The 15,051-nt window shown below is 51.5% G+C and overlaps 1 protein-coding gene and 1 pseudogene across 2 annotated transcripts; one reads left to right on the top strand and one right to left on the bottom strand.

Moving 5' to 3' along the window:
- The first annotated feature begins 1,378 nt into the window (after positions 1–1,378).
- On the top strand, positions 1,379–8,660 carry LOC147359923 (liprin-alpha-1-like). Its single transcript, XM_086335673.1, has 5 exons — positions 1,379–3,445; positions 4,547–4,645; positions 4,868–5,089; positions 8,402–8,571; positions 8,627–8,660. Exons 1-5 carry the CDS (start codon positions 3,335–3,337, stop codon positions 8,658–8,660), a joined length of 636 nt encoding a protein of 211 aa, XP_086191799.1. The 5' UTR covers positions 1,379–3,334.
- On the bottom strand, positions 7,796–11,841 carry LOC147359922 (uncharacterized; annotated as a pseudogene). The gene is made up of 4 exons (XR_015140395.1): positions 11,807–11,841; positions 10,202–10,298; positions 9,593–9,705; positions 7,796–9,520 (listed from the first exon to the last, which is right to left on the bottom strand). The product of XR_015140395.1 is annotated as an uncharacterized LOC147359922 (transcript).
- Between the last annotated feature and the right edge of the window lie 3,210 nt (positions 11,842–15,051).

The raw sequence follows: 15,051 nt of genomic DNA, 5'->3' as shown, positions 1-15,051 counted from the left end.
AGCCGGTCTCCCCTCTGCCCTTGCCCCTGGCGGCCCAGGGCAGGCCTTGCATTGCCGGGCTGCTGGTGGTGGAGGCCAAGGCTGAGGAGGGAGGGGTTACGTGACCTGTATTCTGTGACATGGTCACACGTGGGTTTTCTTTTTCAGTTTGAAAAAATGACTGCTTTTAGTCTTCCCTCCAGTTTCACTTTAAGGTGGAAAATGAAGATTTTATTCGTAAAGTTGAGCACAGTGACCTTACAGTCTTTTTGAAAGCAACAGTTGATGTTTTAAGAACACATCTCAGAGAACTCCAGTAGATAAAGCTAAAAAAAGAGAACGTGTTCAGGGTGAACTGCGGGCAGGACCCCAAACTGTACCCTGTCTCTCCCAGAGTGTGTAATTGCTGAGATGGGTGGATATAGGACCCAAAGCACCCTGGGGACCGAGGTCCTCAAATGACAGCAGAGGGCCGGGCTGAGCCAGGAGCAAGTGGCCTGTGCCCTGGCGAGTGGAGAACCGCGAGGGTGGGAGTGGAGCCAGGAGAGGGGTGGGAGACTCAGGCGGGGTCTGGGAGGTGCTGGCTGTCGCGGCTCGAGGCAGGGACACCCCTGAACCTCCACCATGCAGTCCCCACGGGGCAGAGTCATCTGGCAGCCGAGGGTCGAAGTAAAGAGGGCGAGTTCACAGCAGGTTGAATGAACCCCTGTACCCACTGTGGGTTCATTTTAAGTGCCTGGAGTGAGGTTGGTCAAGCCCTTGCTGAGCTCGAGTGAGGGAGTCCGACAGGGAGGACCGAGCTCAGGGTGAGAGTGAGGGGCAGCTAGCGTGGTGAGTCCTCCTCAGCTGAGTGGGTTCTGGGGACGCCCTTGAGTTCAGGGCTGCCCTTTCAGTAGCCTCACTGGAGGCTTGTTTGGGGGGTAGAGGGGGCAGAAGCCCACTTAGAAGACGTGCTCATTCCCAGGGGTGGTGGTTTCTGAAGGAGTTTATACTGGTTGGTTCGACTGTGACCCAGTACCTTGCAGGGTCGTGTTTGACAGGGGGCCTGAGCTGTGGGCACAGCCTGCCTTCTCCTGCACTGCGCACTCAATTGTTGACTTTTTGGCAGCCCCTCCCCCCTCTCTGTACCCTTGACAGTGGACCTGAGCCCAGCCCCCCTGTTGCCACGGAGCCCCTTGTGACCGAGTGGGTTCCAGTTCTGGGCTCCTGGGAGATGTGCTGGAGGCGGAGCCTTCATGCCATTTGGTGGTCATAGTGTGAGAGCAGTGGTCATAGTGTGAGAACGGTGTGTGTGATAGTGGTGTGTGAGAGCAGTGTGTGTGAGAGTGGTGGTCGTAGTGTGAGATTGGTGGTGATAGCTCGGTAGCCGAGGTATCCTACCGTGAAACAGCGGTTGCCCCCGAGTGGGGGGCTGCCCCTATCCGCGAGGATGGGTCGCAGAAGGGCCCGCCTTTGGGCGTTATTCCAGCGCTGCAACCCCAAGGCAAAGGCGAAGACTAGGAAGGACTTGGCCTCGGCCCACGTCCTGGAAGCAGAGCAGCCTGAGGTGAGAGCAGCCGGGGGCTGGGCCCGTCAGATTGGCCCTCACCCGGCGAAGCATTGGGGTTGTGTTTCATTTTGTTAGCATGGTTGTGGGCCCTGCCGGCCAGGGCATTCTGGCCTTAGTGGGCAGGATCGACCCCAGCAGGTTTACCTTGTAAGAGGTTGTGCAGTTGCTGCATGGAGGATGGGCGGGGGCCCCACAAGAAGGGAAACACTGGCTGGAGAAGTCACTGGGGCACATGGACTGAGCTATAGAGTCAGTCCTTGAAGCAGAAAGGGTAAGGCCCTTAATGTCTCCCTTCTTGCAAAGAAAGGATATACGGGCTGGAGGAATCTCTGGGGCATGAGGATCGAGCTAGAGAGTCAGTCCTTGAAGCAGAACGGCTAAGCCAGTTAATGTCTCCCATGTTACAAAACACACACCAGTGTGTCCAGTATTTTAATGACAGGTACCTACTGCTTACGTGTATGACATACACCCTCATAGCTACACATGTCTACTGCATGCCTCTTACAAGTGCTGGGCACTGTTCTGGGTGCTGAACACTCAGTATGTAGTAGGGGATACGTAGCCCAGGATTTTTTTAATTTCTGCAAAGAAAAATAGAAGAACGAAAGACCCCGTGTGGTTCAGTTTGAGCAAGTTCACCACGTGGATGGCCCCGCATGCACGCAAATTGTGGTAAAGTACATATAACATAAATTTAACATTTTAACCGGTTGATTGAATGACTGGGTGGCTTCTGTGGAGTCAGGCTAACAGATGGCTTTGAGGTGCCATCCGCCTTTTTCCCAGAGGAACACTCCAAAGCCTCGTGGCCTTGTAGACCTTCCTTTTTTTCTTCACTTTCCCCAGTGGCTCCAGGTCTGTGTGTCGTTTAAGAATCTCTTTATCCACTTTGTTGTTAGGTTTACGTTTTGGAAAGTTTCTCAAATGTCCCTGGGTCTTGAGAAGGCAGGCTTGGATTCCAGGTTCTCTCCTGCCGCATGCCTGCCAGGTTGAGGTGGAGGCTGAAGGCCGGTCTGAGTTGTGGTGGTCTGTGTGGTCTTGGGGTCAGTGGACCCCTCTTCTCTGGAGGGGCATGGAGATCCTTTGTGTGGAGCCTGGAGAGACTTGACAGGGTCAGTCTTCACAGTCTCGCTCTCTTTTTAATTTATGTTTGCATTTAGTTTCTCATTTAACTGTTTTCTAGGAATTTCCAACTCCCGAAGGATACACCTACAGGGAGCAGCTTTGTAAAGCCAAAGAGGAAATCGCTCAGCTGAAAGCTGAAAGAAACAACACCAGGGTCAGTAGGGGGATTCTCACGTGTTGACATTTGCCCCGCGGGGGTCACCGCTGGCCTCCGTGTGCTGTCTTTAAACTTTGTCTGATTTTCAAGTCATTTTCCACATCTTCCCGCTGAACAGACCAGGGTGGATCAGTTCTGGGTTCTCATACCTTGCTTCAAATTTCTGATGAGAGCTAATGTAATTTTAGTACATATGAGGGGGGAGTTCTCTTAACTTACATTTTTGTCCACGCTACACTTTGTGTGGGATCTTAGTTCCCCGACCAGGGGTTAAAACCCATGATCCTTGAAGAAGTGTGGAGTCTTAACTACTGGGCCCCTGGGGAAGTCCACTCTAACTTTCGACGGAACTGGCAGGATTCCGACGTGCCTTAGCATGTTTCCGGCTATAGCGTGAGGCTGAGAGGAGTTATCGGCCCGGAATTCAAGCATGAGGTTGAAGGTGTTCCTTTGGCCCTGCCCTGCAGCTGCTGCTGGAGCACCTGGAGTGCCTGGTTTCGCGATATATTCCACCCGTCGGGATGACAGCAGGCAAGCGGCAGGCGCAGTCCCCAGCCGGCATGAGGAGTGAGGTGGAGGTGCTCAGGGCGCTGAAATTGCTCTTTGAACACCACAAGGCCCTGGACGAGAAGGTACCAGCCATCCGGCCGTCCTGGATTTGTACACTTGCTGCCTTGTTAGGCGGATGATGCACATATTTATGTAACTAGTTGACTTTTGAGCGTCTTGAATTCTTGTATATACATTTTTTTCTGTAAGAATTCAGAGTTTTATATGGTTAAAAAGCGTTGCCTGCATACATGCTCAGTCGTGTCCGAATCTTTGCAACCCTGTGGACTGTAGCCCACCATGCTCCTCTCTTCATGGGGCTTCCCAGTCATGAATACTGGAGTGGGTGGCCATCTTCTACTCCAGGGAATCTTCCTGACCCAGGGATCGAACCTGCCCTCATGCATTGGCAGGCGGATTCTTTACCACTGAGCCACCTGGGAAGCCCCCAATTAAAAAGTATTAGTTGGCATGAATGTCTCAAGATTTATTATATTCTGTATATCAATTTGCAGTTAAAAACTGGGTAATAATTAATTTAGGAGAACATTTTGTTCTCTCAAACTTAGAATTTAAAGCTGTTAACAAGCAGATTCTCTTGATGTTAAGATCAATGAGAGACATTCAAGGTATTCTGTGACAGTATCCATGTATTAGGGTGAGTATACACTAAGAAGTGTACTAACGTATATACACACATCAACACACAGTGACTCAGCCCCTTTTATTTGAGTTGAGAGCGTGATTACGAGTAGCACTCGAAAGGTGTAGTTTGTTAGAAGAAGAATTAGGTGCCACACATAAAGAGGTAAGTTTGATCAGTCTTTGTGTAATTTCCGTGAAGGGTTTGTCATTTGAATCCTTTCATTTTAAAAAAGAATGAAGGCTGTAGTGGTGGGCATCAGATGTTATTTATCTTTCTGATTGAGGACCCGCCCACCAGGGTTATTTTAATGACTAGTAAACTAGACTTGTGGCTCAGAGTTGCAAGATCTCTTAAGTACCCCTTTGTCCAGTAGAAGACAAATTCTGACTCTAATCACCTGGTGGTATTCGGGATGGATAGCATCACCATGTATTTTCTTTTTATGTTGTGTTTTCAGTTTAGAGTTGAGTTTTCCAGGTGGAGTTTTGCTGTCTTTACTTATTTCTTTACTCTGATTCAATTTTTTTGGTTTTAGCAGATGATTCTTTCAGAGGAGAATAACCAGGAAAAGATACTAACGGACAGGGTGCTTGATGTACATCATGAGCAAGAAAACATGCCAAGCGCCAATGGAAAGGCAAGTCCTTGGTCTCGCTCTCTGTCTGGTTCTCGTCTTACCATCCAGTCTGTGCGGGGCTGTTGGGACCTCTAACCGATGCACCATGTAGGTTTGAGTGGCCACGAGGGTCCTGTGAGCTCCCAGAGCGCAGAAGGCAGTTTTGACCTCACAGATTGCCCGGAAGTACTGTGTTCCCTCCCTCCCAAAACCAGGCTGTGTAAGGCTTCCTTTCCCCCTTAGAGACCCTCCAACGGCTCTCTAAGCCACAAGGAAGACATGGTTAAGAAGATGGAGCTCCAGGAAATCATAGAGAGGCAGTTGCGGGAGCAGAGCCAGATGGAGGAGCGCCTGGCAGCCCTCTCTGCCCATGTGAAACATCTGGAGGAGGACCTGGACACGGCCAGGAAGGACCTCCTCAAGTCCAAGGACATGAACAGAAAACTTTTGCAGGACATCCGCGAAGTGAGTGACTGCAGCTGTGTCTGTTGTCCTGAGGTGGAATGTGGGTTTCTTGTTCTCCCGGGGATCTCAGCCTTGGGATGGCTGCGTGAGTAAGAGCAGAGCACCGGAGAGACCACAACTGGCTGCCTCCCTGCCTCTGCATCGAGGTCTCTGGGGTAGAAGAGGCCTGGTCCAGGCAGTCCGTTGGCAGTGGACCAATGTGAGGGCAGCCCTGACGCTGTGCCGCACCCTGGGTGTGGACTCCTCATTTCCACAAGTTCTAGGGGGCCCACTGTGTTCCTTTTTTAAAAATTCATTCATCCATTCATTCATTTATTGGCGTATAGTTGCTTTACACTGCTGTGTCAATTTCTGCTGTACAGCAAAGTGAATCAGTCATCTATCTATCTATCTATCTATTTACGTATCTGTCTCTCTTTTAGATTTCCTGCCCATTTGCTTCACCACAGAGCACTGAGCGGACTTCCCTGTGCTGTACACTAGGTCCTCACTCGTTGACTTTATGTGTAGTATCAGTGCTGTATATATGTCAACCCGAGTCTCCCGGTTCATCCCCGCCCCCCGCCCCCCACAACTGCCTGTCGAATGTGTTCCTGATGATGCTGAAATTTGCTTCTGATTCACTCAGGCGAGTCTGGTGACACCTGTGGAGCCTGTTCTCTCGGAGAGATGGGAGCATGCTGTGTGGGCTCTGCTGAGGCAGCTTGCCTGGCCATCTTCTCGAGTTTTCTGAGGTTCTGCTCCTTGAAGGGATGTGTGACAGTGATACTGGCGGTCAGACAAGTCGAGTGGTGTTTGCTCACCCTCAGATCCTCAGGCCCGAGCTGTGTAACCATGTGGAATCGTGATGTCTCTGGCGGTCATGTCTGCGGGTGTCCTGATTTATGAGAAACTCCCTAGCGGTCACTGTGAAAACAGAGAGTGCTGGGGACTCAGGCCTCTTCCTGTGAGCCTCGCCTCTCCTCTGTGCACAGACAGACAGCACCCACCCGGCCCACCCCTCCCCCGTGAGACCGTCTCAGAGAGAACCCCTCCAACATGTGGTACAGCAGGTGTACTTGTTTAGTAGCTTGGTGTGAGTAATTCTGTGTGAGAACTCAAAACAGAAATATTTGCACAGGTTTGCATAAGCTATTCACACTACTCTTTGGCAACAGGAGATTAGGTGGCACAGTTTAATACGTATAGAATTCTAGAAAATGCGTTTTCAAGACCTTTCACTTTTAAAGTTAGGACTTTGCTCTCACATTGGTTACTTAGTGACCAGGGAGGGACCTGAAGTGGATTTTGAAGTGGCGGACAGGAGTTGCACCAGCAGCAAGTTCTGGTCCTGGTTTGAGCGTTTCATCCATGTGGTGTAACTCTGCTTTTGAAGAACTAGGCTTGAGAAGGCTGCTCCCAGTTGTGTACAATTTGACTTCTGTTTCCACTCGTTAATATTCTACTTTAATTCTGAGGAAATTGCATGAGACTTTTCCAACTTTCACTCGAGGAAACGAGCCTCAGAGCTCCCCGTTGGATCTGTTGAAGGTCCCTCCCTGTTCTGGGTCAAGCCCGCCTGTATGGTGTAGCAGACAGAGGTCCTGACTTCATGCCAGATACCTTCCCTCCTGGAATTCTTGCAATAACAGGGTAGTTTAGTATACTTTTCGTTTGCTGTTTGGGTTTATTATGTAGAAAAGAAGCTTGGTAAACCAAGTGGCTGGACAGAACGTTAAGACAGATGGGTGCCAATCGTGGCAAACGTGACCTTTGGGATAGGCGCATTTTTGCTCACGTCCGAGAAAACTGCCGTGTCTCGGACTTTTATTCTAAGGATGTTAACTTTATGTTTGATTTGAAACTTAGGACGACATCAGTAATAAACTTGAAAATGAAGTTGCAAATAAGGATTCTAGGCATCGACAGGTAATGGCTTTTATGAACCGTGTCTGACTTTTATAGTAGTGAATTACTGAGGAAGGAAGGTAAAGATCTTTTCATGTGACTCCCACATTGGAAATCAAGTCCCAGTGTAAAGTTCTTATGACCCTAAAATACTGTGTTCAAAAGTGTGGATGTACATCATGGTAAATCAGCTGTACTGGAAGGAAATACATTTTTAAAAAATTGCGGGTGACTGCAACTTACAGGTTTGAATTATTTGGGACTTGGTTTAACCATTTTGTGGAATTCCATTCCTGACTCTTTTGTTTTACTTGAAGGTGAATCTGTTGGCTTGTTAGAGTTGTTACCGAAAGAGTAGAGAGCAGCAGGGAACTTCACGGCAGCTGGCTGCCTGTTGGGAACTGGGGTCACTGTGACAAAAGGCAGGGTTAGAGCTCCGGTCTGATTAGGGTTTGTACTTCCTGTGGTGTGGTGAGCCTTACTCGCTCCTGTTCCCGAGTGGTCTCAGATAATCAGGACTTAACCAGGAAAACCAAATCTGGCTTCTCCAAAACAAAGTGAGTCAGTCTGGTGTGTGCCAAAGTGTATCATTGTCCCCACCCCAAAAATAAAATACTAGAAAGCCATTGAAAAGTATGATGGGGAATGCTAATTAAAAGCATCACGATATACAAAATAATGGCTGTAAAAGGCAGATCAGAAAATACTATGTACCATATGCTATTGTTTTCTGCGGGTTTTAAAGCATAGCATATTGTTTGTGTACGTACATAGAGGAATACGCACACAGAAAAAGTAAGAAAGCTGCTTAGAAACAAATGCTAACCTCTCAGGAACCTGAGCTTATAGATAGTTTAATTTTTTTTGTTTTTTAAAAAAGAATCTGTCTAAATGTTCTACATTGAAAGTTTTTCAGTGTAAGAAGATCTGTTAAAAGAATAATCGTGCATTTACAAATACTAGTTGACTGGCATTTCACCAGGCATGCTCTTATCAGGTCTGTATTTCAGAGGAGATGAAAGCCATATTTTGGCTTACACGCCCGTAGCCATCTGCGGTCGGTAGGGTTCCCTCTAAATGATGATTCTGGTGATATTTTAAGAAGGGTCTGTAGTGAACCCTTCTTCCCGTAACTTGTCGATAAGAATGAATAAGATTCTACAGATCTTCTTTAATATAGAAGAACTTTTTTTTCTTTTTTTAAGATGTCCTTGGGGAATGTTTAGGAAAAGCAAATACTCTGGCAGGAGGCATTCTGCTCACTGAGACCAAGCCCAGGAACACTGAGAGAAAATTTACCCTGAGGGAGCTTCCGAAACAGAATGAATCCACTAGACACGTGCATTTAGGTTTTGTCTCAGCTTACTTAAAGCGACAGTGGCTACACCTCTCGGCATGTGTTGATCCTCTGCTCTCCCTTTGTAGACAGAGGATAAGAACCGCCAGTTGCAGGAGCGCCTGGAGCTGGTAGAGAAGCTGCAGCAGAGACTGCGGAGGGCAGAGACGCTGCCCGAGGTGGAGGCGGAGCAGGCACAGAGGGTGGCCTCGCTCTCCAAGGTGCTGCTCTGGGTCCCTGGGGGGCGGGCACAGGGAGGGCCTGTTCCCCTGCTCTCCCACCGCGCCCCTGCCCGTGCTGCTCAGTCCACACAGGAGCGCAGACATGGGGGTCGTGCTGCCCGTCTGAGATGGGAGCGCTCCCTGAGTGTCAGGCACACCCCACTTCTGCATCATCCCTACGTTAATTTCCCTCCAGTTTTGTCCCAAGTTGTGTGTGTGCCTAGGACGCTTCAGCTCCGAGTCACTGCTGCTCAGAGTTCAGTCAGCCACTCAAAGCCTAGCAGGATAGAGACCTAGAAAAATCCCATTCTCGTTTAAGAGATGGCCAAAATAGCTCTGTAATGAACACAGTTTTAAGTTGTTATCCATACACTTGTTAAAGAAGTCCCAGCAGGGCACGTGCAGACCCGAGGCCCCACTCCCCACTCGCCGTCCCCAGAAGCCCGTGGGTGAGAGGCCATGTCCTTGGGATGTGGCGCTGCTGGGGGCACCGACCCCATTGCCAGCCAGCCAGCCACCCTGTCCTTCAGACGGGAAAGGTGTTGCCCTGCGCTGCCAGTGGGCACTGGCTGAACATAGAGAGTCGGGCCGGGTCTGTGCTGACGTGGCTGTCGGAAGCCTTGCCAGGAGCTCAGTGAGTGCCCGAGGGGCCATCACGTCGCGGGAGGCCGCCGGTGTCCGGTGCTCACAGACCCTCCCAGAGCAGGGTCACTAACAGCCGCCAGGGGGCACCCTTCTGCCTGTGATCTTCCTCTCCAGGCTTGGTTTCTCCTCTCCCCTGGCATCTCTGCTGTCCATCCCCAGTCGGCCTTGTAGTCCGACCTTTTGTCTTCCGGAAGCTTTACCACTCAGGAGGCTAAACGGTTCGAACTTCCTTCCCAGCTTAGGAAGGTAGAACGTGTGCCTCGGGTTTGCCGCTGTCTGCTGCCCACGCGGGCTCGCCACAGGCAGTCAGAGGAGGGAGTGCAGCGGCCGTGGGTGTGGGGCCTGGGGCACGGGGAGCACGTCTCCTCTCACGAGCTGGTCACCAGCATCCTCCGTGAGCCATGTGTCACACACGAAGCCGCGCAGGCTGTGTGAGCAGGCATGCGGGCATGCCCCCGGCGAACCCAGGGCCCGTGGTTCGCACAGAGCATGGCCCGCTTGCCGCCCCTGCGATCACAGCCCGCGTGCTGTCAGGACAGGGTTGTTGTGAGCGGAGCTGACGCTGTTCTTGGCCGACAGGCAGGAGAGAGAGACACAGCAGCATCGAGGATAGGCTGCGCCAGATGGAGGCCCAACTGGAGGCAAAGAACAAGGAGCTGCAGCGGGTGCCTGTGCTGACAGGGAGGCGGCGTCTGGGCAGGAGACATGGCTTGGGCAGGGGCCAGCACTGCCTTTCTCCACCACTCCCGTCTCTGGCATCGAGTGTGTGCCTGTGTGGCCCCATCTGCTGATCCGGGCACCCACCTCCTTGGGAGCAGGGCCAGAGGTGGTCGCCCATAGGCAGTGGGTAGGAGCCAGGGCTTCCCCACATTCAAAGAGGCTGCTTGTTGCTCTGACCAGCCAGTCCGGGGAGCTGCTTGGGATACAGGTGGACCTCCCAACTGCCCCTCAGACAAACCTAGGGGTGCCAGCCTGGGGCCCATGAAACTGAAGGCATGGCACCCAGGTGTGGAGCCTGCTTGCCTCAGACGTGGCGCTGGAGTCCCACATGCCAAACCGCTGGTCCAGAAACGGTGTGTGTGTAGGATGGCTGCCTCTAGACAGGAGAACCGCAGTTGCGCTGCAACAGAAGGCGCGTCAGGAAAGGGTGATGGTGGAGGCTCACATCACCGAGTCCTGAGAGAGGTTTCCTGGAAAGGTTGGCCACACGGCAATACAGACCATCCAGGAAATGGAGTGGGGATCCCGGGTCCAGCCTCACGTGTCAGTACTGTCCCCACCATACCTGTGTTCTTGGGCCTGGACTGCAGAGCCTCACAGGCGGACTTCCAGGGGGCAGTGGTTCTGACTCCCATCGTGAGACCCGCGGTGAGGCGCCCTCCCCGCTTAGGCAGAGAGCTCAATATCTCCCGATCAGGTGTGCACTTCTTACTTTCATAACTGCTGCGCAGAGGCTGTTGAGATCGGGATGCTGTTTATGACTAGACTAAGCCAATTCAAAGTCAACTTTTGTTTTGCTTTAAAAATCTTTGAATGCTGATGCCTTATTGTGGAAGCTGTGACAGGTTTTGTTTCCTTGGGCTCAAAAATCACTGCAGACGGTGACTGCAGCCATGAGATTAAAAAATGCTTGCTCCTTGGAAAGCTATGACAAACATAGACAACATATTGAAAAGTAAGTGACATCACTTTGCCGACAAACCATATACTCAAACTATATATGACAAACCACATACTCAAAACTATGGTTTTTCCAGTAGTAACGTATGGGTGTGAGAGTCGGAACATAAAGGAGGCTGAGCACTGAAGAAGTGATGCTTTCGAATTGTGTTGCTTGAGAAGACTCTGCTTTGACAGAAAATAAACTTTTTAAATGTATTACGATGGAGAATTGCAAACATGCACATAAGTGGATGGAGTACTATAATAAATACCCATGACCCGTCCCATCAATTAGTCTCAGCAATTTCTCATACAGAGCCAATCTCAAATAGATCATTCTTTTGTCTTCTCTCCATTTTTTTTTTAACACAGTAGGTCCTAAAACAGCTTTTTAAACCTTGAAATTCATGCTCATCTTACAAAACACAGACTTGGCAACTTTGTTATTGCATTTAAAAATTGCTTGAGGTAATTATTTCCAGTTTTTTAATATGAATTTTCATATTGGAAAAGACCCTGATGCTGGGAAAGATTGAAGTCAGGAAGAGAGTGGATGACAGAGGATGAGATGGTTGGACGGCATCACCAACTCAGTGGACATGAGTTTGAGCAGATGCTTAGCAGAAGTCGAGTTCCATTTTCCTTATGGCTAATCCACTGCTATAACACGTATAGCACTTCTGGTTTTGAACACTGAATGTGTTTGCATTATAGATGGATTTAGAGTGTGTGGCTGTTGTGTGTGGTTCAGAATTCTGAGTAGTCCTTTCAGGCATCACCAAAAAGCTCAGACAAAGCGTGAGCCATTCACGTGGACTGTGCTGTGCGTCAGAAAGATAATACGAGCCACCTACACAATCTAAAATTTCCTAAAAACCAACGGGCTACTCGACGTCCTTCTTTCACCATGAGTCTTGAAATCCTCTGTGTGATTTCCACATCGGGCTTTGCACCAGCCTGTCTCACGTGCTCAGGGGCTGCACGAGGCAAGTGACTGCCATGGCCGACAGCACAGAGCTTCCAGGTTGAGTTGAGTGACTCACAAACTTGGCCCGTTTGACTTGTTTTACCCCATGAGCAAGTGAAGTGGGCTGTAGAGGAATGAATGTGAGGAATGCAGGAGAGCTCCATGGAGACAGTTTAAAGCAGTGAGAGGAGGGAGGGCAATAGAGTGAGTCGTGTCCCCCTGACCCGAAACCCCCGCCTGAAGTCTAGCTTCTCTCTACAGACTTCATCGTTGTTAATGGCTTGCCATGTTTCCTCCAGAGAAACCTTTTCTACACCTGAGATGGAATTTCCTCCTCATTATGGTTTATAAGGGTTAATATTGTTCTGAGTGTTTCTATTTGCTAGGGACTCTTAGAGAACATTTTCTCAGAATTACAATGTTGGGAGTTGATACCTACTGATGTAACCTGTTCTGCACATTTTGGTGCAAGTCACTTTACATCCAGAAAGCAAGCGGTGCAGGCTGTGTCATTTGCTGTTTCGTAGGACCAGCTGATTCTAAACCTGGAAACCCTGAGAGCCGAAGTGGACCAGATGAGACTGCGAGGGGCTCCCTTCCACCACAGGTAGGCTGCTCCCCCGGGCAGCTCCCCTCAGCGCTGTCGAGTGTGACAAGGGCCTGGCTGGTGTGTGGACAGTATGACTGGGTGTTGCTCATGGTCGCACCTCAAGGAGCCTGTAGCTTCGTGGCCAGCGAGAGGGAAGAGACAAGCATCGTTCCTTAGGGTCAAACTTGGTACCACGGAGTGGTCGTCACAGGATTGACAACACTCAAAACCACAGCAGAGGTTTGGAAGTAGGGGGCCGACCAGTTGGTATTTGGGCGTATTCATCTGAGGGGCCTGACAGACTGTGACGCTGACGTTTCTGAAGAGTCACAGAAGGTTAATGACCTGTAGTCTTTTGACTGCGGTGGGAGGAATCACCTGGCTTGTGAATGAGGAGAGCAGATTACTGAGCATCCTGATTTTTTCTTCCTCGTTGTTATAGGGGTGGTAATTCTTATTAAGTATTTAAATGTTTCTTTGTCTTCTTCACGGAAAATGGTCACAAGTGAGAGAGAAACTTTAGCAAAGATTATTAAGTGCTTACTGGTGACATTCATTCATCTGTAGGAAATGGACTACTGCTTGAATCCTGACTTAGGAGACAGTTTGGAGCCCATACGCATATTTCTGTGTTTGAGTGCTTAGGGGATCCTCGCAGTCCAGAGCCCCCACCCAGCTTTCTTCTAGAGAAAAGGAGATGTCATTTGAGACAAAGGCAGAGCCAGAAACTGGTCCTGTGTCTGAAACCATGGTGGGTGGAGTTCAAGGAGAGCACGTGCCCTACAGAACAGGAGGGGACGTGGCCGGACTTGGTGGCAGAGCTCCTCCAGGGTGAGGGGCTGGGGCTGTCAGAGGTGGGGAACCCCTGCTCCCAGGGTGGACGAGGTGAGTGTGAGGAGGACTGCGTAGACAGTGGAGGAAGAGGAGGTGGACACGGCCTCCTCCTCTTGGGGGTTTTTGGGTAACGAGGAGGGACCTGGTGCCAGGAACCAAGGCCTGACACAATTGGGGGCTTCAGATGGAGAAGCCTGGGGCCTGGTCACCAGTCCCGTGTGTGTCAGTGAGAGTGAGAGACGAGAAGAGGAAGCAGCCGCGGGGCAGGAGGAGCCGCTGTGCTCTGAAGACAGTGGGCCACAGCGGCTGGTGCGAGGGAGGGGTGTCTCCAGGAGGCAGCTCTGGAGGGGTCACAGCAGTGACTTAGCAGCACAGGTGGGGCCTCAGAGTGGGGCTTGTGGGCAGTGTGGGCTGGGTGGGGGGCACTGTGCTGCCTCAGGAGGGAGGGAGTGGGGACTGAAAACTGGCTCACAGGCAGGGCAGGCACAGCGTATTTGGTGGGACCTCCCAGAGGAATTGGTCACCTTGTCTCTGAGACATTCTCCCGGAGGAAAGAGCTTCGGGTGAGGAGGGGGAGAGAGATGGAGGTTGCACCCCGCGAGGGGACTGGGAGGTGATGGTTGGGGATTGACCCAACCCGGAGGCCTCTGTGGCCCTCAGAGGACCCTCGAGGGTCCCCAGTCCACAGCGGGACTGTGTCGTACCCCCCACTCAGTTCTCAAGTGTGCTCTAGCCCCAGGCACTTGGGTGGAAGTGGAGCAGAGAAGGGAAAAGTTCTGTCAGGAGGGAGGGGAGATGGGAGGGAAGACAGGTGTGGCTCCGGGAGATTCCAGATTTCCATCTCCTGTGCAGCACAGTGTTCGCAAAACCGTCGAGCAGAGCAGCCTGTGACCCCAAGCAGGCTGAGCTGGTGGTTGGCCCTGGCCACTCTGCAGACATATGGGGTGTCCTGTCCGCGGAGGAAGGCCCTGTCTCCTGGGTTTAGGGACTTCTGCACATGAAGGCACCACCCTCGTCCCAGAGACAAGACTGAGCAGAGCCCGGGCGTTCCTGCAGTACAGGCGGCTCACAGTCAAGGTGGGGCTGCCCTGCCTCCCAGCAGGCCCCTGCTGAGTGAGCTCCTGGCACCTGCAGGCCCAGGCCTTAGTGCTCAGGGCCTGAGCATCTGTGCTGGGGCTTGTTCAGCCCAGACTCTGGTGACACGCTCACCTCTGCTTTAATGGGAGACACCAATGGTGCTCAGCTCCGAGCTGTGGGTCCGAGGCTTTTCTGCTGCGGGTTGTCTGAGGCGCCTTTAAAAGCACTGAGAGCGGTGCAGACAGTGTTCCAGGCAGACCGGTGATTGTGATCCACAGACTTCCCGTGGGAAAGGGAGGTCAGAGCAGGCGTGGGCCAAAGGGGAGGTGGGGTGCCAAGGGGAAAGCAAAGCAGGTGCACGCCCTGCCCTGGAACTTGAGAGCGGGCTCCAGGGGGACCCTGGACGCCCCAACCCCAGACAGCCGATCCTGTCCTAGTCAGCTCCACACCCTCGCGGCAGCACTGCCTTCCCCACATACGGGAGTTTTCCAGCTGCTGGGGATGAGCTCTGAGTGTCTGCAGAGCAGCGGGCGGCCTGTTGCTATTGGAGCCAGGAGGGCAGTGCCCTCCCGGGGGCCCTTTTGCTGTGAAATTGCCGATCTTCCAAATGGACAGGCTCTGGCTCGTCTGACAGAGTGAGCTCTCTTTTCTTCTAACAGCACCCTTCTTCCCTGTGTGTTTCAGCCGACCCCACTTGGGCAGCGCCCCGGACCTCAGGTTCCCTGTGGCGGACCGGCCGGCAGA

The sequence above is a fragment of the Bos grunniens genome, chromosome 14 (genome assembly GCF_055505025.1).
Source record: "Bos grunniens cultivar Pamir isolate PY7600 chromosome 14, Bosgru_T2T1.0, whole genome shotgun sequence".
Taxonomy (NCBI): Eukaryota; Metazoa; Chordata; class Mammalia; order Artiodactyla; family Bovidae; genus Bos; species Bos grunniens.
This window is presented reverse-complemented; position numbering and strand designations above follow the sequence as displayed.

Bases quoted from the DNA above. Each gene is read 5' to 3' on its own strand.
- LOC147359923 (XM_086335673.1), top strand. From the start codon at position 3,335: ATGACAGCAGGCAAGCGGCAGGCGCAGTCCCCAGCCGGCATGAGGAGT. The intron at 3,446-4,546 runs GTACCAGCCATC...TGGTTTTAGCAG, and splicing joins ACAAGGCCCTGGACGAGAAG to ATGATTCTTTCAGAGGAGAA. The intron at 5,090-8,401 runs GTGAGTGACTGC...CTCCCTTTGTAG, and splicing joins TTTTGCAGGACATCCGCGAA to ACAGAGGATAAGAACCGCCA.